The 23,169-nt window shown below is 46.3% G+C and overlaps 1 protein-coding gene across 1 annotated transcript in view; it reads left to right on the top strand.

The window, feature by feature from the left end:
* Positions 1-8,090: 8,090 nt before the first annotated feature.
* Positions 8,091-23,169, top strand: part of SKAP1 (src kinase associated phosphoprotein 1) — a 208,262-nt gene continuing 193,183 nt past the window's right edge. Inside the window, exons 1-3 of the mRNA XM_075580993.1 lie at positions 8,091-8,249; positions 13,417-13,522; positions 19,368-19,393. Coding sequence (XP_075437108.1) covers positions 8,204-8,249; positions 13,417-13,522; positions 19,368-19,393 — 178 coding nt within the window. The 5' untranslated portion in view covers positions 8,091-8,203. The remainder of the gene's footprint in view (positions 8,250-13,416; positions 13,523-19,367; positions 19,394-23,169) is intronic.

Raw genomic sequence — 23,169 nt, 5'->3', positions numbered from 1 at the left:
GAATACTGAGTTTACAAAATTATTTATTACTAATAATAATATTCCCAATATTAGTCACAATTCTAAACTTTCCCTGTTCAGTCAGAAATATATATATATTTATATAAAAAAAATAATTGTATATATTTATATATTAAGGAATAGGATAATAAAAAATATCAGGTACAGAATGCCTAAGTACTGTATAACTAGGTAACAATCCTAGGACTAAGAGACAGACACCCCCATATTGCTTAATATTGCAAGTCTATTTCAATGTTTCTGCTCCCAATAGAGAGAGGCTCCAACGGGAGCCGAAACATCGAAATAAACTCCCACTATTAAGCAATATGGACTGCCTGCTTCTTCAGCATACATATATATGTAAAACAAAAGTTTTACGAAAGGAGCGCAAGAATACAGAACACACTTAGGTTGCACTAACTACAAACAGTTTCTTGAAATATGACACAAATATAACACTACACAATATAAACCAGAATCCAAGCTTATCTGCTAAGAGCGCGGGGGTCCTTGGAGCGTCTGTGTGGAATGGCGTGTCCTCCCAGAAATGAACACCACTTCCTGCAATACCACAGGCTGGACTGCCTGCACAGCTACGGATCCTCACTCAGGACAAACTCAGATCCTACGCGTTTCGCAACACTCGGTTGCTTCATCAGGGGCACTATATATATATATATATATATATATATATATTAATATATAAAATTGTGCTATTTATACGTGCATAGTTGCGGTGTAATAAATATGATTTATTTATAAAAGCTGTGTGTTCATTGCGCTGTCTTTTTGTCCTGTGATATTTGCCTTTCTGGCGTCTCTCTCCGTGGCTGTCTTCTACCGCGAAGGCAAAAGAAAGCAAAGCACCTGGGTGCAGGTGGGTCTGGGGGAGGTGGAAAGACACCAGCGATGGGGAATGACCTAGGATACAGCAGTTCAGAATGTGTGGCCCTTTTCAGTGCTTAAGGGCCACATGTGTATATCATGTTCCCGCCACTGACATACAACCTGAAAACCTGCCACAAAAACAGCCGATCTTTTACAAATCGTTAAGATGATGGACGGGATTTCATCCCAGAGACGGCTGCAGTAAAACACCTAAAAGCATTTTTGGACTTAAGGGAAGCAGTGTTTGGGCAAATGATATTTTTAGGAATAGAGTTCAGCCACCTGAAGTCAATATATAATTACCCCCAAATCCATCAGGCACACTGTAATCTAAATTTACAAGCAGATAAACTGAGTGACAAGTCAGCTTGAAGCTCACATCGATCAGCAATAAAGAAAATAATAATACATAGATATAATACTATAAAAGTCTTATGCAAACCGGAAAAATTACAAAAAGTGCTGCAGCGATTGCGTTGAAAAGGTCTAAATAGTCACCAATTACATGCACAAATTATACATCATATCAATTTAACCTCGGAAGTGTGATATCTGCAATTATACCAACATGTGCAAATTTCCTGGATCGGACCCTGTATCCGGGGGATCCCGGTCCCTGTGTCAGGGTGTCCCCAGGCTGGTCCCTGTGTCTGGGGGTCCGCAGGTCGGCCCCTGTGTCATTAGGTCCCCTGGCCTCGTCCCTGTGTCAGGGGATTCCCGGGTCGGTCTTAGCGGGTTGGTCCCTGTGTCAGTGGCTCAAGGCCCGGTCACTATGTCAGTAGGTCCCTGTATCAGTCGGTTTCAGCAGCTTGGTCCCTTAGTTAGTAAGTCCCAGGCCCGGTCCCTATGTCAGTGGGTCATCATCCTGGTCCCTGTGTCACAGTGTTCCCGGGCAGGTTCCTGTGTCAGTGGGTGCCCGGGCTTTTAATAATGTCAGGGGTCCCAAGGCTGGTACCTGTGTCGATAGATCTCGGCAGGCCTTCGAGTCAGTAGATCTCGGCTGGCCCTCAAGTCAGTAGGTCTCGGCTGGCCCTCGATTCAGTAGATCTCGGCTGGCCCTGGAATCAGTAGGTCTCGGCTGGCCATCGAGTCAGTAGATCTCGGCAGGCCCTCGAGTCAGTAGATCTCGGCAGGCCCTCGAGTCAGTAGGTCTCGGCTGGCCCTCGAGTCAGTAGATCTCGGCAGGCCCTCGAGTCAGTAGATCTCGGCTGGCCCTCGAGTCAGTAGATCTCGGCAGGCCCTCGAGTCAGTAGATCTCGGCAGGCCCTCGAGTCAGTAGATCTCGGCAGGCCCTCGAGTCAGTAGGTCTCGGCTGGCCCTCGAGTCAGTAGATCTCGGCAGGCCCTTGAGTCAGTAGATCTCAGCAGGCCCCTTGAGTCAGTAGACCGATGTTACTGGGTATGGTGCTGTACTCAGCATCTGCTGATAATTATTGGGACAATTATGCAGTCCTTCATGGGGTAAATGGAACCAGATGACCTTGTCCCTTATATCCTGTGCCACAGTGGTTAGAAGTTAAAGTGTAAGCTCATGGGAACCTTCTGCCCCTGCAAACACTATGTACTGCGCAGGGTCATGTATAAGGCTTTATATCATGATATATAAAGTCTATCTCTGTGGCTTTGCTCCTCAGATAACATGGCTGTGCGACACTGTGTACTTAACAACACTGTGACAGGCTCCTCAGGTAACATGGCGGTGATAGATTATATAACACTGTGACGGGCTCCTCAGGGAACATGGTGGTGATATGTTATATAACACTGTGACAGGCTCCTCAGGTAACATGGCGGTGATATGTTATATAACACTGTGACAGGCTCCTCAGGGAACATGGCGGTGATATGTTATATAACACTGTGATGGGCTCCTCAGGGAACATGGCGGTGATATGTTATATAACACTGTGACAGGCTCCTCAGGGAACATGGCGGTGATAGGTTATATAACACTGTGACAGGCTCCTCAGGGAACATGACGGTGATATGTTATATAACACTGTGACGGGCTCCTCAGGTAACATGGCGGTGATATGTTATATAACACTGTGACAGGCTCCTCAGGGAACATGGCGGTGATATGTTATATAACACTGTGACGGGCTCCTCAGGGAACATGGCGGTGATATGTTATATAACACTGTGACAGGCTCCTCAGGGAACATGACGGTGATATGTTATATAACACTGTGACGGGCTCCTCAGGTAACATGGCGGTGATATGTTATATAACACTGTGACAGGCTCCTCAGGGAACATGGCGGTGATATGTTATATAACACTGTGACGGGCTCCTCAGGTAACATGGCGGTGATATGTTATATAACACTGTGACAGACTCCTCAGGTAACATGGCGGTGATATGTTATATAACACTGTGACGGGCTCCTCAGGGAACATGGCGGTGATATGTTATATAACACTGTGACAGGCTCCTCAGGGAACATGGCGGTGATAGGTGATATAACACTGTGACAGGCTCCTCAGGTAACATGGCGGTGATATGTTATATAACACTGTGACAGGATCCTCAGGGAACATGGCGGTGATATGTTATATAACACTGTGACAGGCTCCTCAGGGAACATGGCGGTGATAGGTGATATAACACTGTGACGGGCTCCTCAGGGAACATGGCGGTGATATGTTATATAACACTGTGACAGGCTCCTCAGGGAACATGGCGGTGATATGTTATATAACACTGTGACAGGCTCCTCAGGTAACATGGCGGTGATAGGTCACTGTGACAGGCTCCTCAGGTAACATGGCGGTGATATGTTATATAACACTGTGACAGGCTCCTCAGGTAACATGGCGGTGATATGTTATATAACACTGTGACAGGCTCCTCAGGTAACATGGCGGTGATATGTTATATAACACTGTGACGGGCTCCTCAGGGAACATGGCGGTGATAGGTTATATAACACTGTGACAGGCTCCTCAGGTAACATGGCGGTGATATGTTATATAACACTGTGACGGGCTCCTCAGGGAACATGGCGGTGATAGGTTATATAACACTGTGAGAGGCTCCTCAGGGAACATGGCGGTGATATGTTATATAACACTGTGACGGGCTCCTCAGGGAACATGGCGGTGATAGGTTATATAACACTGTGACAGGCTCCTCAGGGAACATGGCGGTGATATGTTATATAACACTGTGACGGGCTCCTCAGGGAACATGGCGGTGATAGGTTATATAACACTGTGAGGGGCTCCTCAGGGAACATGGCGGTGATAGGTTATATAACACTGTGACAGGCTCCTCAGGGAACATGGCGGTGATATGTTATATAACACTGTGACAGGCTCCTCAGGGAACATGGCGGTGATATGTTATATAACACTGTGACGGGCTCCTCAGGTAACATGGCGGTGATAGGTTATATAACACTGTGACAGGCTCCTCAGGGAACATGGCGGTGATATGTTATATAACACTGTGACGGGCTCCTCAGGGAACATGGCGGTGATAGGTGATATAACACTGTGACGGGCTCCTCAGGGAACATGGCGGTGATAGGTTATATAACACTGTGAGAGGCTCCTCAGGGAACATGGCGGTGATAGGTGATATAACACTGTGACGGGCTCCTCAGGGAACATGGCGGTGATAGGTTATATAACACTGTGGCGGGCTCCTCAGGTAACATGGCGGTGATAGGTTATATAACACTGTGACAGGCTCCTCAGGGAACATGGCGGTGATATGTTATATAACACTGTGACAGGCTCCTCAGGGAACATGGCGGTGATAGGTTATATAACACTGTGACGGGCTCCTCAGGGAACATGGCGGTGATAGGTTATATAACACTGTGACGGGCTCCTCAGGGAACATGGCGGTGATATGTTATATAACACTGTGACAGACTCCTCAGGTAACATGGCGGTGATATGTTATATAACACTGTGACGGGCTCCTCAGGTAACATGGCGGTGATATGTTATATAACACTGTGACAGGCTCCTCAGGTAACATGGCGGTGATATGTTATATAACACTGTGAGAGGCTCCTCAGGAAACATGGCGGTGATAGGTTATATAACACTGTGAGAGGCTCCTCAGGAAACATGGCGGTGATAGGTTATATAACACTGTGACGGGCTCCTCAGGGAACATGGCGGTGATATGTTATATAACACTGTGACAGGCTCCTCAGGGAACATGGCGGTGATATGTTATATAACACTGTGACAGGCTCCTCAGGTAACATGGCGGTGATATGTTATATAACACTGTGACAGGCTCCTCAGGTAACATGGCGGTGATATGTTATATAACACTGTGACAGGCTCCTCAGGTAACATGGCGGTGATATGTTATATAACACTGTGACGGGCTCCTCAGGGAACATGGCGGTGATATGTTATATAACACTGTGACGGGCTCCTCAGGTAACATGGCGGTGATATGTTATATAACACTGTGACGGGCTCCTCAGGTAACATGGCGGTGATATGTTATATAACACTGTGACGGGCTCCTCAGGGAACATGGCGGTGATATGTTATATAACACTGTGACGGGCTCCTCAGGTAACATGGCGGTGATATGTTATATAACACTGTGACGGGCTCCTCAGGTAACATGGCGGTGATATGTTATATAACACTGTGACGGGCTCCTCAGGTAACATGGCGGTGATAGGTTATATAACACTGTGACAGGCTCCTCAGGGAACATGGCGGTGATATGTTATATAACACTGTGACGGGCTCCTCAGGGAACATGGCGGTGATAGGTTATATAACACTGTGACAGGCTCCTCAGGGAACATGGCGGTGATAGGTTATATAACACTGTGACGGGCTCCTCAGGGAACATGGCGGTGATATGTTATATAACACTGTGACAGGCTCCTCAGGGAACATGGCGGTGATATGTTATATAACACTGTGAGAGGCTCCTCAGGGAACATGGCGGTGATATGTTATATAACACTGTGACGGGCTCCTCAGGGAACATGGCGGCGATATGTTATATAACACTGTGACGGGCTCCTCAGGTAACATGGCGGTGATATGTTATATAACACTGTGACGGGCTCCTCAGGGAACATGGCGGTGATATGTTATATAACACTGTGAGAGGCTCCTCAGGGAACATGGCGGTGATATGTTATATAACACTGTGACGGGCTCCTCAGGGAACATGGCGGCGATATGTTATATAACACTGTGACGGGCTCCTCAGGTAACATGGCGGTGATATGTTATATAACACTGTGAGAGGCTCCTCAGGGAACATGGCGGTGATATGTTATATAACACTGTGACGGGCTCCTCAGGTAACATGGCGGTGATATGTTATATAACACTGTGAGAGGCTCCTCAGGTAACATGGCGGTGATATGTTATATAACACTGTGACGGGCTCCTCAGGTAACATGGCGGTGATAGGTTATATAACACTGTGACAGGCTCCTCAGGGAACATGGCGGTGATATGTTATATAACACTGTGACGGGCTCCTCAGGGAACATGGCGGTGATAGGTTATATAACACTGTGACGGGCTCCTCAGGTAACATGGCGGTGATATGTTATATAACACTGTGAGAGGCTCCTCAGGTAACATGGCGGTGATATGTTATATAACACTGTGACGGGCTCCTCAGGTAACATGGCGGTGATAGGTTATATAACACTGTGACAGGCTCCTCAGGGAACATGGCGGTGATAGGTTATATAACACTGTGACGGGCTCCTCAGGGAACATGGCGGTGATATGTTATATAACACTGTGACAGGCTCCTCAGGGAACATGGCGGTGATATGTTATATAACACTTTGACGGGCTCCTCAGGGAACATGGCGGTGATATGTTATATAACACTGTGAGAGGCTCCTCAGGGAACATGGCGGTGATATGTTATATAACACTGTGACGGGCTCCTCAGGGAACATGGCGGTGATATGTTATATAACACTGTGAGAGGCTCCTCAGGGAACATGGCGGTGATATGTTATATAACACTGTGACGGGCTCCTCAGGGAACATGGCGGCGATATGTTATATAACACTGTGACGGGCTCCTCAGGTAACATGGCGGTGATATGTTATATAACACTGTGAGAGGCTCCTCAGGGAACATGGCGGTGATATGTTATATAACACTGTGACGGGCTCCTCAGGTAACATGGCGGTGATATGTTATATAACACTGTGAGAGGCTCCTCAGGTAACATGGCGGTGATATGTTATATAACACTGTGACGGGCTCCTCAGGTAACATGGCGGTGATAGGTTATATAACACTGTGACAGGCTCCTCAGGGAACATGGCGGTGATATGTTATATAACACTGTGACGGGCTCCTCAGGTAACATGGCGGTGATATGTTATATAACACTGTGACAGGCTCCTCAGGTAACATGGCGGTGATAGGTTATATAACACTGTGACAGGCTCCTCAGGGAACATGGCGGTGATAGGTTATATAACACTGTGACAGGCTCCTCAGGGAACATGGCGGTGATAGATAATATAACACTGTGACAGGCTCCTCAGGGAACATGGCGGCGATATGTTATATAACACTGTGATGGGCTCCTCAGGGAACATGGCAGTGATTGGTTATATAACACTGTGACAGGCTCCTCAGGGAACATGGCGGTGATAGGTTATATAACACTGTGACGGGCTCCTCAGGGAACATGGCGGTGATATGTTATATAACACTGTGACAGGCTCCTCAGGTAACATGGCGGTGATATGTTATATAACACTGTGACAGGCTCCTCAGGTAACATGGCGGTGATAGGTTATATAACACTGTGACAGGCTCCTCAGGGAACATGGCGGTGATAGGTTATATAACACTGTGACGGGCTCCTCAGGGAACATGGCGGTGATATGTTATATAACACTGTGACAGGCTCCTCAGGTAACATGGCGGTGATAGGTTATATAACACTGTGACAGGCTCCTCAGGGAACATGGCGGTGATAGGTTATATAACACTGTGACAGGCTCCTCAGGTAACATGGCGGTGATAGGTTATATAACACTGTGACAGGCTCCTCAGGGAACATGGCGGTGATATGTTATATAACACTGTGACAGGCTCCTCAGGGAACATGGCGGGCATAGATTGATATTTCATGTGCTGCTGTTACGCTTCGAACTAATATCTGGGGGATTCCCGCGCTCCAGGGAGCCACGTGACATCCTGTTTCCCGCCTCCCCTGAGTGCGCGCGCTTGTTACTCATCTGTTCACTCGCCACCTCCTCGTGCATCCTCTGGCGCGCGCCGGGTAAAACGGTCCGTGTACACCGCCTCAGTATACCGCGCGCGTGACATGCAGACCCCGGATATACCGCGCGACGTCAGGATCCTGCTGAAAGGTGACCGGGGGTGATATACTGAGGGGGAACTCACTTGTGCTGAGGGTGATATAAGGGGACAGACCTGTGCTGGGGGTGTTATAATAAGGAGACACGTGTGATGGGGCGTTCTAATGAGTGGACACTCATCTGGGGTGGGGTGTTATAATGAGGGGACACTCACCTGGGATGGAGGTGTTATAATGAGAGGACACTCACCTTGGATGGAGGTGTTATAATGAGAGGACACTCACCTTGGATGGTGGGTTTATAATGAGGGGACACTCATCTGGGATGGGGGCGTTATGAGGGGACACTCACCTGGGGTGGGGATGTTCTAATGAGGGGACACTCATCTGGGATGGAAGTGTTATAATGAGAGGACACTCACCTGGGATGGGGGTGTTCTAATGAGGGGGCACTCACCTGGGATGGGGGTGTTCTAATGAGGGGGCACTCACCTGGCGTGGGGGTGTTCTAATGAGGGGACACTCACCTGGGATGGGGGTGTTCTAATGAGGGGACACTCACCTGGGATGGGGGTGTTCTAATGAGGGGACACTCACCTGGGATGGGGGTGTTATAATGAGGGGACACTCACCTGGGATGGGGGCGTTGTAATGAGGGGACACTCACCGGGCATGGGGGTGTTATAATGAGGGGACACTCACCTGGGATGGGGGTGTTCTAATGAGGGGGCACTCACCTGGCGTGGGGGTGTTCTAATGAGGGGGCACTCACCGGGCATGGGGGTGTTATAATGAGGGGACACTCACCTGGGATGGGGGTGTTATAATGAGGGGACACTCACCTGGGATGGAGGTGTTATAATGAGAGGACGCTCACCTTGGATGGAGGTGTTATAATGAGAGGACACTCACCTTGGATGGTGGGTTTATAATGAGGGGACACTCATCTGGGATGGGGGCGTTATGAGGGGACACTCACCTGGGGTGGGGATGTTCTAATGAGGGGACACTCATCTGGGATGGAAGTGTTATAATGAGAGGACACTCACCTGGGATGGGGGTGTTCTAATGAGGGGGCACTCACCTGTGATGGGGGTGTTCTAATGAGGGGGCACTCACCTGGCGTGGGGGTGTTATAATGAGGGGACACTCACCTGGGATGGGGACGTTGTAATGAGGGGACACTCACCGGGCATGGGGGTGTTATAATGAGGGGACACTCACCTGGGATGGGGGTGTTCTAATGAGGGGGCACTCACCTGGCGTGGGGGTGTTCTAATGAGGGGACACTCACCTGGGATGGGGGTGTTATAATGAGGGGACACTCACCTGGGATGGGGGCGTTGTAATGAGGGGACACTCACCTGGCATGGGGGTGTTATAATGAGGGGACACTCACCTGGCGTGGGGGTGTTATGAGGGGACACTCACCTGGGATGGGGGCGTTGTAATGAGGGGACACTCACCTGGGATGGGGGCGTTGTAATGAGGGGACACTCACCTGGCATGGGGGTGTTATAATGAGGGGACACTTACCTGGCGTGGGGGTGTTATAATGAGGGGACACTCACCTGGGATGGGGGCGTTGTAATGAGGGGACACTCACCTGGGATGGGGGCGTTGTAATGAGGGGACACTCACCTGGGATGGGGGCGTTGTAATGAGGGGACACTCACCTGGGATGGGGGTGTTATAAAGTGAGGACACTCACCTGGGGTGGTGTGTGGGAAGGGTAATTTGTCATTGGGACGTGACTGTCACACCTGCTACAGGGACGGTCACTCCTCACATGGACGTCACATTGGGATGTGACAGTCACACCTGTTACAGGGGAGGTCGCTCCTCAGATGGACGTCACATTGGGATGTGACAGTCACGCCTGTTACAGGGGAGGCCACTCCTCAGATGGACGTCACATTGGGATGTGACTGTCACGCCTTTTACAGGGGCGGTCACTCCTCAGATGGACGTCACATTGGGACGTGACTGTCACACCTGTTACAGGGACGGTCACTCCTCACATGGACGTCACATTGGGATATGACTGTCACCTGTTCCAGGAGCGGTGACTCTTCAGATGGACGTCATATTGGAATGTGACAGTCACACCTGTTACAGGGACGGTCACTCCTCAGATGGGCGTCACATTGGGATGTGACTGTCACACCTGTTCTAGGGGCGGTCACTCCTCAGATGGACGTCACATTGGGATGTGATTGAGGGAGCGGGGTGTGATTGAATCTTTCTAAGAAACACGATAATGCTGAATAAAATGTGTACACTTGTTTTTATTTTTCATCTACTACTTGGGGACTGACAATTTTAAACAAATGCTCACTTGCTTGCCATCAATCTGCAGTTGTAATCATCCTGGATGGGACATCACCTCTCCAGTTGTTGCAAACAGACACCCATTAAGTAGTCTGGTGCCTTAGAAAAATGGCTTGTGCGCGGATATCTGGGTATTGTATGTCTTTATTTGTATAGCGCCAAAAGTGTACTCAGCGCTTCACAAAGATACAGTACAGGGAATTATAATTATACAATAAGTGCAGCAAAATCAGACAATAGGAAAGGAAATCCCTGCCCCGAAGAGCTTACAATCTAAGAGGTTTAATGGGGAACTTACAGAGACAGTAGGTGAGAGAGTAAGTGCTGTAGATGGCAGTGCTTGGTCACAATGGGTGGTAGGAGTGACTGAGTGTGGGACAATAGCCATGAGTGCAGGCTATTGGGATACTTGATTTGTGGGGTGAGATTTAAGGCTGGTCAGTATTAAATGAAAAGGTTAACACCATTTACAGGGGAAGAGGTGGCAGGGAGGCATGAGTAAGATCAGGTGTGTATGTCTGGGTTCAGGCTATGGGGAGATCGCCAGCAGTGGGAAGGAGTAGATAGAGGCTTTGAATAGAGGATTAGTGTGAGTGTTTGTTTATTGAGGGGTATAGACGTTGGGAGAAAGGTGTATAAATAATGGTGCAGTGGGGGTGGAGAAGTTGGAGAGAACAGAGACATTCACAAAGGAGTGAGGAAACGGTAAACAGAACAAGCAGTAGGGAGGGCATAGTGAGATACAGGAGGGAGGGCATAGTGAGATGCAGGAGGGAGGGCATAGTGAGATGCAGGAGGGAGGGCATAGTGAGATGCAGGAGGAGAGAATTCCCAGGTAATGGAGGATAAAAATGAACAAATAATCACAGATGTTAAAAGTGAATGTCTCACAGTGGCAACGTTGTAATGCAGAGTCCAGATCTTCCTCCAATATTCACCTCCAATTTCAACTCCAAAATTAACTCTTGTATACACTTAAGATGTGACTCTTTTGATGTTGCACAGCCAAGTTACACTGACTTAAGTACAGGTGAAAACCGTCTCCATACCAAAGGACCTTCTCATTAGAACTTGCATGGGAATCTGGGTACAGGTGAAACCCGTCTCCATACCAAAGGACCTTCTCATTGGAACTTGCCTGGGAATCTGGGTACAGGTGAAAACCGTCTCCATACCAAAGGACCTTCTCATTGGAACTTGCCTGGGAATCTGGGTACAGGTGAAAACCGTCTCCATACCAAAGGACCTTCTCATTGGAACTTGCATGAGAATCTGGGTACAGGTGAAAACCGTCTCCATACCAAAGGACCTTCTCATTAGAACTTGCATGGGAATCTGGGTACAGGTGAAACCCGTCTCCATATCAAAGGACCTTCTCATTAGAACTTGCATGGGAATCTGGGTACAGGTGAAACCCGTCTCCATACCAAAGGACCTTCTCATTGGAACTTGCATGGGAATCTGGGTACAGGTGAAAATCGTCTCAATGCCAAAGGACCTTCTCATTGGAACTTGCATGGGAATCTGGGTACAGGTGAAAATCGTCTCAATGCCAAAGGACCTTCTCATTGGAACCTGCATGGGAATCTGGGTACAGGTGAAACCCGTCTCCATACCAAAGGACCTTTTCTTTGGAACTTGCATGGGAATCTGGGTACAGGTGAAAATCGTCTCCATACCAAAGGACCTTCTCATTGGAACTTTCCTGGGAATCTGGGTACAGGTGAAACCCGTCTCCATACCAAAGGACCTTCTCATTGGAACTTGCATGGAGATTTGGTGAAGAAATTTCCATCCTGACTCTTGCGGTCTTCCCAAGGATGTCTTCTCTCTACCCCCTTTGCATCTAAAGCCCTCTCCCGCCTTAAACGCTTCTCACTGACTGCCCCGCACCTCTGGAATACCCTTCCCCTCAGTACCCGACTGGCACCCTCTCTATCCACCTTTAAGACTCACCTTAAAACACACTTGCTTAACGAAGCATATAAGTAGCTCTGTGGCTGATACTATACACCTGATACATAAAGCTTGGCCCCCTGCAGACGCACTTACCAGAACTCCCTCCTACTGCAGCTGTACGTTCTTCCTTCCAATTAGATTGTAAGCTCTTCGGAGCAGGGACTTATTTTCCTAAATGTTACTTTTATGACTGAAGCGCTTATTCCCATTATGTGTTATTTGTATTATTGGTTATTTATATGATTGTCACGTGTATTACTGCTGTGAAGCGCTGTGTACATTAATGGCGCTGTATACATAAAGACATACATACAGGAAATTACTGGATCACACCAACTTCTGCTTTCTCATGAGTACTATTTGTTCCTAAAATATACCTGGATTACAGCTCCGAAATAACCCGCTCACCGACAGAAGTCTTTCATGTTCTAGACCAGCGGCGCTCAAACTTTTTTTTGCTTCTCCTGCCTGCTCTCCTCTGTTGTGCGCCCCCCCCCCCCCTCCTTACCTTGTGCGGCGTCAAATGAGTGGCGTCACCATGTGATGTCACGTGACCTGCGGCATCATTTAACGTCACGTTACCAAGGCAACAGTGATGTCACATGACCCTGCGGCGTCATTTGACGCCTCGTTGCGATGGTCACGCACCCTGAAGCCGGCTGAATCCCGGTAAGTAGAGTTTGCAGAGGCCTGGCACGGTCCCCCGGGCATTTAATTTAAATGCCTTGGGGAAGAGCGCGGCACCTCTGCAACCGCCCGTGGCCCCCCCCCACCCCCCAAAAAAAAATCTCGCCCCCCCCCCCAGTTTGCACACCACTGTTCTAGTCCTTTGTGACCACTAATCGGTTAACATGTCGAGCAAGTGTTTTTTAAGACTTAATATAAAATGGACCATTAAATGTGTTGGTTTTCTGCGTTTCTGCTTTCAGAGGCAGAGCATTATCTGGCGGAGGGTTTACAGAATGAAAACTTAAGTAAAAGGGCCAGAGAGAAAAGAGATGAAATTCTGCTGGGCTTCTGCCAAATCCGAGCCAGGTCTGATCATTCTTTACTTCTAATTCTGTCATGATTGCTTTAAAAAAAAAAATAATAATAACCTGTACAAAGCCGCGTGATTCATTGTCTGATGTGAGACGCAGAGACGCGTCAAAGCTGGATGTTAGAGGTCTGGCTGCCTCACATTAGCTGTGAACTTGGAATAACAGTATTAATACAAGCGTGTTTTGTTGGGGAGGAAGCATTCGAGCCCACTAAGGCATGCAGTCTTAATGTGCGCTGCAAACGGGCCAGCCATGTCCTTTTGGGCCTGGCTGATTGTGAATAATTAACCTGCATCTAACCGTTTCCTTCCTCACCTGCCATTAAAAGCTCACTCAGATTGATGATTGTAATTTACAGCTCTGGAATTTCCTTCTGCAGCTCAGTTAAACATTTTTAAACCCCATTTGTAAACCTTCTTTTTTTTAAATACACATTTTGTGTTAGAGTGATGGTGCAGGTGGGAATTACTATTTATTTTTTTAATTTTTATATTTGCCATTTCAACGCAGCCCAGGAAATGAGTCAAAGTGCTGTTTTATTTGTTTTGTGACAACGGGCCTTTTTTTTTTTTAATATTCTAACCTTGGTTCCGAGCTTAGATGGTGGTTATTAATATCCCAAAATAGACCATAAACTGTGTGTTTGGTTATCACTTCAAAGCAGCATTTGGTGTTTAGAGACGCAACTTCCCCTTTCCTAATGGACTAACACGCTACACTCTATAGTGACCGTGGCCATCTGTACAGCAGTCAGAGTTGTCTCGTTTGATCGACTAAAGTGTGCTTGGTGCTGCTTTTTATAGAAAAGGGAATGACTGTGAACCCAGGATTCAGCGCGGTCTGAAATACGCGTGTTCTGCTCTTTTGTCGGATTTCATGCAGGCAGTTTTGTATTCCGTATTAAAATCCAATATTCATATTAAACGCCAACATGTGAATGGTTGTCAGCAGTGTGGGACTGGCTTCTCTTTGCTGCTTTGTGAGGAGCAGCACTGTCTGTGTGGTTCTTGTGGTAGAAATTCAGGAAGTCATAATTGGCGTCTGTGTCAACAGTTTGAGCGTTATGCTGTGCTATAATGCATGGGACTGCTAGCTTGGGTGTGGGTTCATGTAAAACAAAACATGCTGAATTTTAAACTGAGACAATATGATCTGCAGCCCAGTGTTTTTAGTTCAATACCTTGTGTAGATGTAACCGCTGCTTTCTTTTAGTGTGCAATTCTGAAAGGGCCTGTGGTAGGAGATAATTTAAATGATAGTAAATATTCCGATTAGCATTGTATAATTCCCCAAAGACCTCTATTTAAATTAATGCGACCAATACTGATCAGTCTCGCATCCATCGTGGAACGAGACAGGGTTGTCCACGGTCACCCTTATTATTCCCATTGTGCAGTTTAATTGGACAAGAACCCAATATATGGCATTGCCACAGAATCTCCTCCACATAAGATTGCCTCTACACAGATGACGTGTTATTCCTTAGGAAGCCAGAAATCTCAATACCCCTCTTTACACAGATTATAGATGCATTTTGGAATATTTCAAGTTTTAAAATAAATTATGAAAAGTCTAATTTAATGTGGTGGAATAACAATTCTCAGTCTCATGACAATTCCCTTTTACAATTGCAAAAGAAAGTATAACATATTTGGTACTAGAAATTCCTAGAGCTCTCGCTAATAAAATGTATAGACTTAACGATGTACCTCTGCGAAATAAAATTGAGATGGAGCTAAGTAAAGGTTTGTTACTAACATGGTGGGGGAAGATATCCACTGTTAAGAAGACGATTCTACCTAAAGTCTTCTATCCGCTTTTCCGATTATATTGACCAACCAGTTTAAAATTTTTTTTTGGATACATTGGTGGTTGGGTTTATCTGGAACGGCAAAAAATGTCAGAGTTAAAAATCTGTTTCCCGAGGTCTGTAGGTGAATTTATCACGGTCTAATTTCGAACATTATTACTGAAGGGTATATTCTGTTGGTACCATTAACCAGCAAGCTCTCATCGGGTGGAATCGGAGGAGCTGGCCATGCAGAGGAACCCACCTCAGAATTCATTTATACTGAAGGCTCATGTGATACTTACCCGAGGCAAAAACACTGTCTGCCGAGTGCTGCTAACAATGTTTGCCACGCACGCTGTACTGTTAAAATGGGAAGACAGCATGTTTTGACACTGTTTACAAGACTAGAGGATGCGAAATAATATTTCTGCCCTGGGTTCAAACATGTAATGAAATAAGTAAAAATCTGTTATTTAAAAACCTATTTGTTGATGGTACATTTGTCTATGCAACAATTGAATGAGTGTGTAGGTATAAGGATCAGGTTCTATCAGTATTTTCAGGCTTGACCTGTATCCGCAAAGCTTCTCAAGGAAACAGCATTTCTATCAGAGACGTCTTCTCTGGAGAATGTATTCTTTTATAGACCAAATGTGAAACCGATAACCTTGTTATATGCTGAATTACATCGAATATATGGAACTTGACGCTGACATATACTATCAAAAATGGCAAGCCGATCTCAGCAAGGAAATGGGTTTCTAGGATTGGCACGGTATGTGGGTGGGATATGAATAAACCCTAACCCTAACCTTTCTCCCCCCCCCCCCGAGTAATCGATTCCCGGTTTTTGGAAATTTTAGTACAACACTAGTCTGTGTCTTTTACTCACGGAGCCGCTCCTCTTTCTCCTCCGTGGGACTGGCTTAACACCGCCCTTACTATCCTCTTTACTGCTTCTTACCCACCCAGTATAGATTCCGGAATAGGACGTATGTTGCTGGGTTATGCACTGCACTTATTTTCTTGGTGTCAGCTCTGCTTGTCTCCTTTACATTCACATTACTGCCAATAATTGCTAAATTAGCTTTGATTGTTTATCTTCCTCGGCCTCACCCCTGTATTAGATTACTAGGTGGTGTCACAGCTGTCAGCTCAGCGTACATGCACACGTGTTTTACATGTACAATCCCGAAAGTAACGTATTACAGGAGAATACATGAAATATTTATATTGTTGCCACTGTTGGCAATCTAAAAGTATCTGGGAATTTCAATACTCAGAGCTGTATTTCCATTGTATTAGCATTTTATTCTTGTAGTTCCAGTCACATAGTTACCTAGTAGATGAGGTTGAAAAAAGACGTACGTCCATCAAGTACAACCTATGCTAAATTCAGACGACAGATACTTTATCCTATATCTGTACTTACAGTATATTGATCCAGAGGAAGGCAAACAAAAAACCCCAGTGTCACATTATCTAATGATATCTCATAAGGGGAAAAATAAATTCCTTTCTGACTCCAAATATTGGCAATCAGATTACTCCCTGGATCAACATCCTTCCCATGTTTACTTATTTGGTATATCCCTTTGTAAAAGTTATTGTTGTTGGCTATTTGTGTGTGGTTTGCACTCACGAGATAAGAGCCCTGGTTTTGTGGAAAGCTTTGTTATTTTACAGTATGTGGCTTGAAATAGAATATATCTTAGAAATATTATCTTTTCTTTTTTAATGGTCGTGTGTGTGTGTATATATGTATGTATGTGAGTGTATCTATCTATATACATACCATCACGTTTTAAGATATGGTGGGTGAAAAAGGCAATAAGAAACCTCCACCGTATCTCAGCCTAACTAGTAGTACATAGGGATTATGGCATTGTTTTGAAAGGGCTATGGAATACAAAGTGTGAACATCGAAACCCCTCTCCCCCCCCCCTTTTTTTTTTTTAATTTAAAGCTGAATTATTAATTTGTACATTGTCTTTACTTGGAGTTCTGTCACTCTTCTGTAGAATATCCCACTGGATATTATTAGTAACGTTTGTTTACATTCAGGAATAGCCTTTGAAGGGCTTAATGGCCACATTTACATGTCCTAAAGACTGCCCCTTTTATCCTTTAGAATATTCTATCACATTAAAGTCATAATAAATAAAAACAGGCAAGTCAAATAACAAACTAAAAATATAAAGAAAAATCCTAATTTTGGCAAACATTACTGGATAGAGTTGCATACCATATAGATTCACAATCACCACTCAGGATGGCGTTACACAACCAAGATCAGTGTCAATAAGGGGAGCAATGATCATCTTCTGAACTTCCTTTGGGAGGGTCAAGATATATGGTTTCCACTTAGACAGGAATTTAGAGGATTTTAGCTCAATATCTGAAATTGTGTCTCGCTGTTCAACTGAAAATAGAAAAACATCTCTATCCAAATGAGCAATGGTCATTTTATCCAGTGTCTTGAGTATGGATCTTCCAAGAAAACCAAACCTAATCTCTTGGGTTACGCATTGGAACAACCTTGCAGGTTCGACCAAATACCATAGCCAGCTCATCATAAGGGATAGAGCCAATATACTGGCAAACGTGAGCCCAAAATGTATGGCTCTTCCTACAGTATGTTCCCAGAAACGGTGACCCAAATTCAGGTTGAGTTTATTTTTTTCCCCCATTTTACACATTGTATAGTTGATCAGTCATATAATTTGCAAAGTGATCAGGGGGTGAAGTAAGCCGGGTGCAGGAATGGGGCTGGCATCACCTGAAAAGGTCCAGTTACCCGCGGAGTCCCGCTCTGAAAGTACATTTTCAATATCGGCTAGATTGGGAGATGTTGGGTGGGACGGGTTTCGGGTTTGATATCTTGGAACAGTTTGGTATATAAATGTGTGCGAGAAACTTGATAGATTTAGGAAACGTAATTACTCGAGCCTTGGGGATGTTGGTCCCGAAAGGCAGAATTATTATGGCAGAGGGAGTGAATGTAATGTTTCTGGAATGCGTAACGCGTGTGTTAGGGAGTATAAAGGTACCCCTACTGACGAGCATTGCAGAGCTGCTTTGTGTTGCAAGTTGAACAGTTACACAGTAGATGAAGTTGAAAAGAGACATATGTTCATAGAGTTTAACCGGTGTTAAATTTAGTTCTTTCATTTCCCTTTGCCCTTGTAAACGCCCCATTTGAAAAACTTCACCTATATCCCCTATCGGAAAAGCATGATTACCCCTTTTATTGTATTTTTTAACAGGATCCTCCGGGGCAGAACCGCTCTGTATAGCCCCGGGGCAGAACCGCTCTGTATAGCCCTGGGGCAGAACCGCTCTGTATAGCCCCGGGGCAGAACCGCTCTGTATAGCCCCGGGGCAGAACCGCTCTGTTTAGCTCCGGGAACCCACTGGTTTCTGATATTGTTTTGCGATGCTGATGTTCTCCTACCTTTTTGGGGAAACAAAATGGCTGCCAAACCACTGGTCAAGACTGCTGGCCCCATCTTTAAAAAGCCAGGCAGTGTGGCGGGAATGTGGGCCTTCGTCCGGAGCTGGAACTTGGGCTCTGGCGGTCACCCCCGGTTCCCATCCAGTTATAAAATCGGTGTACATTTTGGGTGGGATTCCTGATTTACTGCCTTACTCGTTATGTAGGGACGTCTCTGTGCTCTTCCATGAACCGTCACAGACATCCCCGCCACGGAGAAGCCACTGCCCTGCCCATACTGTAACTGGGGCCATAGTCCGGCATAGGAGTCCAGCTGTGATACCTGTCTGACACGGATTTACTGTGCAGTTACATCAGCGCATATCATGCACATGAGTGAGGGCCAAATGAATGAGGGGTTTGGGTTCCTGCCCGAGGTGACATCGCTGCCCGGGCTGTTTTTAGGGAAGGTGATCATTAAACGTTAAGCTATTGCTACAGTTTGCCAAATGAGTAGCATATCCGTGCTGGTGACCTTTCCAGCCGCACAGCTCTCTGTGAATGTAATGCAGCGGGTAAGGTTGGTGCTCACGTTCCTGTCTCCCTGTTTTTCAGGTATTCCTGGGAATCTCAGCAGCGAGGTGAGCACTTTGTCTTGTTACATTCTTTGCAAATTCCTCCCTTGATGATTTGTAAATAGCACTGTACTGTGTAATTAGGGTGACAGACCTTGTTGCTTTTGTGCTGGCTGTGTTATCAGGGATGAACAGCCTCTTAATGTGTGCCCTTTTGCTATCAGATTGACAATCAATGGCCACAAACGCTACAGAAACGTATAAAGGCTTGGAGTGCTCTGTATCAGAGAGTGATTACCTTGCAAACACACACACACACACACAGCCAGCTCCCTGACACAGTTGTAATTGCTCCATCTAATCCTTCATTACTTATAAAAATGAATGACAATATGCTGATTTCAGGGTGACGCGGCCGCTGAGCGCACACGATCTGTGCGGCTGCACTGAAATGCCAGGAAACGCGGTGTGCTGAAATTCCCCGGGGAATAGTGTTATCACATTTTAATACAAGCCTCACAGCAGCCGGGGCGGCCTAATTGCATTAAAACCTTTGTCTTGGTGCCATCGCCAGATGAACCCAACATCTGGCGTCATTGAGGAAAATACAGTAGCCAGATGTTTCCAAACTTCAAACAAAAAGGACCAGCATGAGAATACTTGTAATTAGAGCGATTTTCCCATTCTGAACAATGCATTGTTTTTGTGAGGTGTGCAGTAAAAGTGTGTGCAGAAATAACTCCTGTCCCTGAGACCAGTACAGGTCTGAGAGATCCCTGTGTGACCGTCTTGGTGCTGTTTGTTGCATTGGCGGTAGTGTGTTTGTGTGAGGTGTGCAGTAAAAGTGTGTGCAGAAATAACTCCTGTCCCTGAGACCAGTACAGGTCTGAGAGATCCCTGTGTGACCGTCTTTGTGCTGTTTGTTGCATTGGCGGTAGTGTGTTTTTGTGAGGTGTGTGCTGTTTGTTGCATTGGCGGTAGTGTGTTTGTGTGAGGTGTGCAGTAAAAGTGTGTGCAGAAATAACTCCTGTCCCTGAGACCAGTACAGGTCTGAGAGATCCCTGTGTGACCGTCTTGGTGTTGTTTGTTGCATTGGCGGTAGTGTGTTTGTGTGAGGTGTGCAGTAAAAGTGTTTGCAGAAATAACTCCTGTCCCTGAGATAGGTCTGAGAGATCCCTGTGTGACCGTCTTTGTGCTGTTTGTTGCATTGGCGGTAGTGTGTTTGTGTGAGGTGTGCAGTAAAAGTGTGTGCAGAAATAACTCCTGTCCCTGAGACCAGTACAGGTCTGAGAGATCCCTGTGTGACCGTCTTGGTGCTGTTTGTTGCATTGGCGGTAGTGTGTTTGTGTGAGGTGTGCAGTAAAAGTGTTTGCAGAAATAACTCCTGTCCCTGAGACAGGTCTGAGAGATCCCTGTGTGACCGTCTTTGTGCTGTTTGTTGCATTGGCGGTAGTGTGTTTGTGTGAGGTGTGCAGTAAAAGTGTGTGCAGAAATAACTCCTGTCCCTGAGACCAGTACAGGTCTGAGAGATCCCTGTGTGACCGTCTTGGTGTTGTTTGTTGCATTGGCGGTAGTGTGTTTGTGTGAGGTGTGCAGTAAAAGTGTTTGCAGAAATAACTCCTGTCCCTGAGACAGGTCTGAGAGATCCCTGTGTGACCGTCTTTGTGCTGTTTGTTGCATTGGCGGTAGTGTGTTTTTGTGAGGTGTGTGCTGTTTGTTGCATTGGCGGTATATGTGTTTTTGATCCTTTTTTATATTTTGAGTTGATGTTTAAAATGCACAATACGATTGAGCTGGGTTAGGTTAGCCCTGGAAGCTGACACTTCTCCCGCAGCAGAAACATCTCCTATATACAATTCACACTCATTTGTTATCACACACGTGACAAGTCAACACACAATTCTGCATCAACTTGTTGGGCTTGAATAGTTCGCAATGTGTTGACGCCTCTCGCGTTATTGACCAGGACGCGTCCATTGTGTTAGTCATTTTGAAGGCAGAAGATTGTGCCACTTTGAGATCCTTTTGCCGTGGGCAGGGGCTGGCCACGGGGTGTCCGTGGCATGCAAAGTCTGTGTACAGGTTACTATTGGAGGCCGGGCAAGGGGAGATGCAGCCAGTACTGCAAATACAGCAGGGCCCGCTCATACAGCGGGGCCCGCTCATACGGCGGGGCCCGCTCACACAGCAGGGCCCGCTCATACGGCGGGTTCCGTTCCAGGCCGGCGCTGTAAAGCGGAAATCGCTGTAACGCGCGGCCCCACTGTACTGTATTGTAACTTAGAAAACTGAGATGCAGAGCTGCAACCCGACTGTTTTGCTGACAAATGGCATCTGACAAGGAGTTGCGCACGCGCTAAAACTGTTGCTTAGTGACAGCCGGATACTCAGCTGCTTAGCGCGTCATGCCGAAAATCACCGGAAAAACAGAACAAGCGCTGAACCTAATGAATATGGGTATACACTGGGAAACGGTGCATGTAAAGATGGCGTTATCGGAGCGGCAGACCTGGTATGACTTGTTGGGCCGGGTGCGCAGCAGACCGGATACCGTGGCGTTACTGTGTTTCACTGGACACGTGTCAGTCTCTCTACTTTCCATGGACACGTTTCTCTGCAGAGCAATGTGGCAGCACAGACCTGTTTTTGCTTTGGAATTACCTTCCTCGCTGTTACAATAGGGATTTTCCGTTTGATTTATGATGGGATTACTAACAGCCTGATACGTGTAGCTAGAAGAAGAGTAAGGAGGTTAGAGAGGGTTACAGCAGTGATGTTACTTAAAGTAACTACTAGTACTGTGCTTACAATGACTTACTCGCTTCATGTAGTTATCAAAAGTGCAAGTAGCAAATCGTTAAAGCAGCAAACCCCATTTTGTATAGTGTCAGAGAGATTGCTTTTGAAGTACACAGAGATGAATGGAGCACAAAGCAATCTCGCTAACTATTATTTACACAATCCCCCGCAATCTTCATGCCAGCAGCTGGGGTGTAGTTGTAAGGGGTATAATGACACACGAACCATATTTAAAAGTAAGATGTATTACAGATGTAAACACAGCAGAGACATTCAGATGTAGTTATATGTTGTTCAAATTCACCTGTGTCTGGAAACGTGTGTGTGTGTGTGTGTGTGTGTGTGTGCACCCATTCCCCGGACAAAGTATATTTCCTAGACACCACCATCACTATAAAGAACAACCAACTACAGACTTCTGTATACCGCAAACCTACAGACAGAGCCAGCTATATGAGGGACAACAGCTTCCACCCGACACACACTAAGCATGCAACCATCTACAGTCAAGTCATACGATACAACCGGATATGCTCCGACGCAGGAGACAGAGACCAGCGGATTACAGCCTTGAGATCGGATTTCATAAACTGTGGCTATAACCACAGAATTGTAGACCAGAAAATACACAAAGCTACCAGAATACCAAGAAGTGATCTCCTTGAATACAGACAGAAAGAGACAAGCGACAGGGTACCTTTGGTGGTCACATATAACTCACACCTAGAAGCCCTACGCAAGATCGCCAGGGAACTACAACCCATCCTCCAGGAAGATACAAGAATGCAACAGGTCTTCCCTGAAACAGCCTTATTATCATACAGACAGCCTCATAATCTCAAGAAAATGATGGTGAGGAGTAAAGTATTCAGCAGTACTACTGAATGCGGGACAAAACCATGCCATGATTCAAGATGCAAAACCTGCGCAATGCTCCACACAGCGGGCACAATACAAATACCACACAGGAAGCTAGAGTACAAAATCAGAGGAAGGTTCACCTGTTTCTCCAGCAATGTCGTGTACCTCATCGTGTTCATGAA

Source organism: Ascaphus truei (genome assembly GCF_040206685.1).
Source record: "Ascaphus truei isolate aAscTru1 chromosome 23 unlocalized genomic scaffold, aAscTru1.hap1 SUPER_23_unloc_2, whole genome shotgun sequence".
NCBI lineage: Eukaryota > Metazoa > Chordata > Amphibia > Anura > Ascaphidae > Ascaphus > Ascaphus truei.
This window is presented reverse-complemented; position numbering and strand designations above follow the sequence as displayed.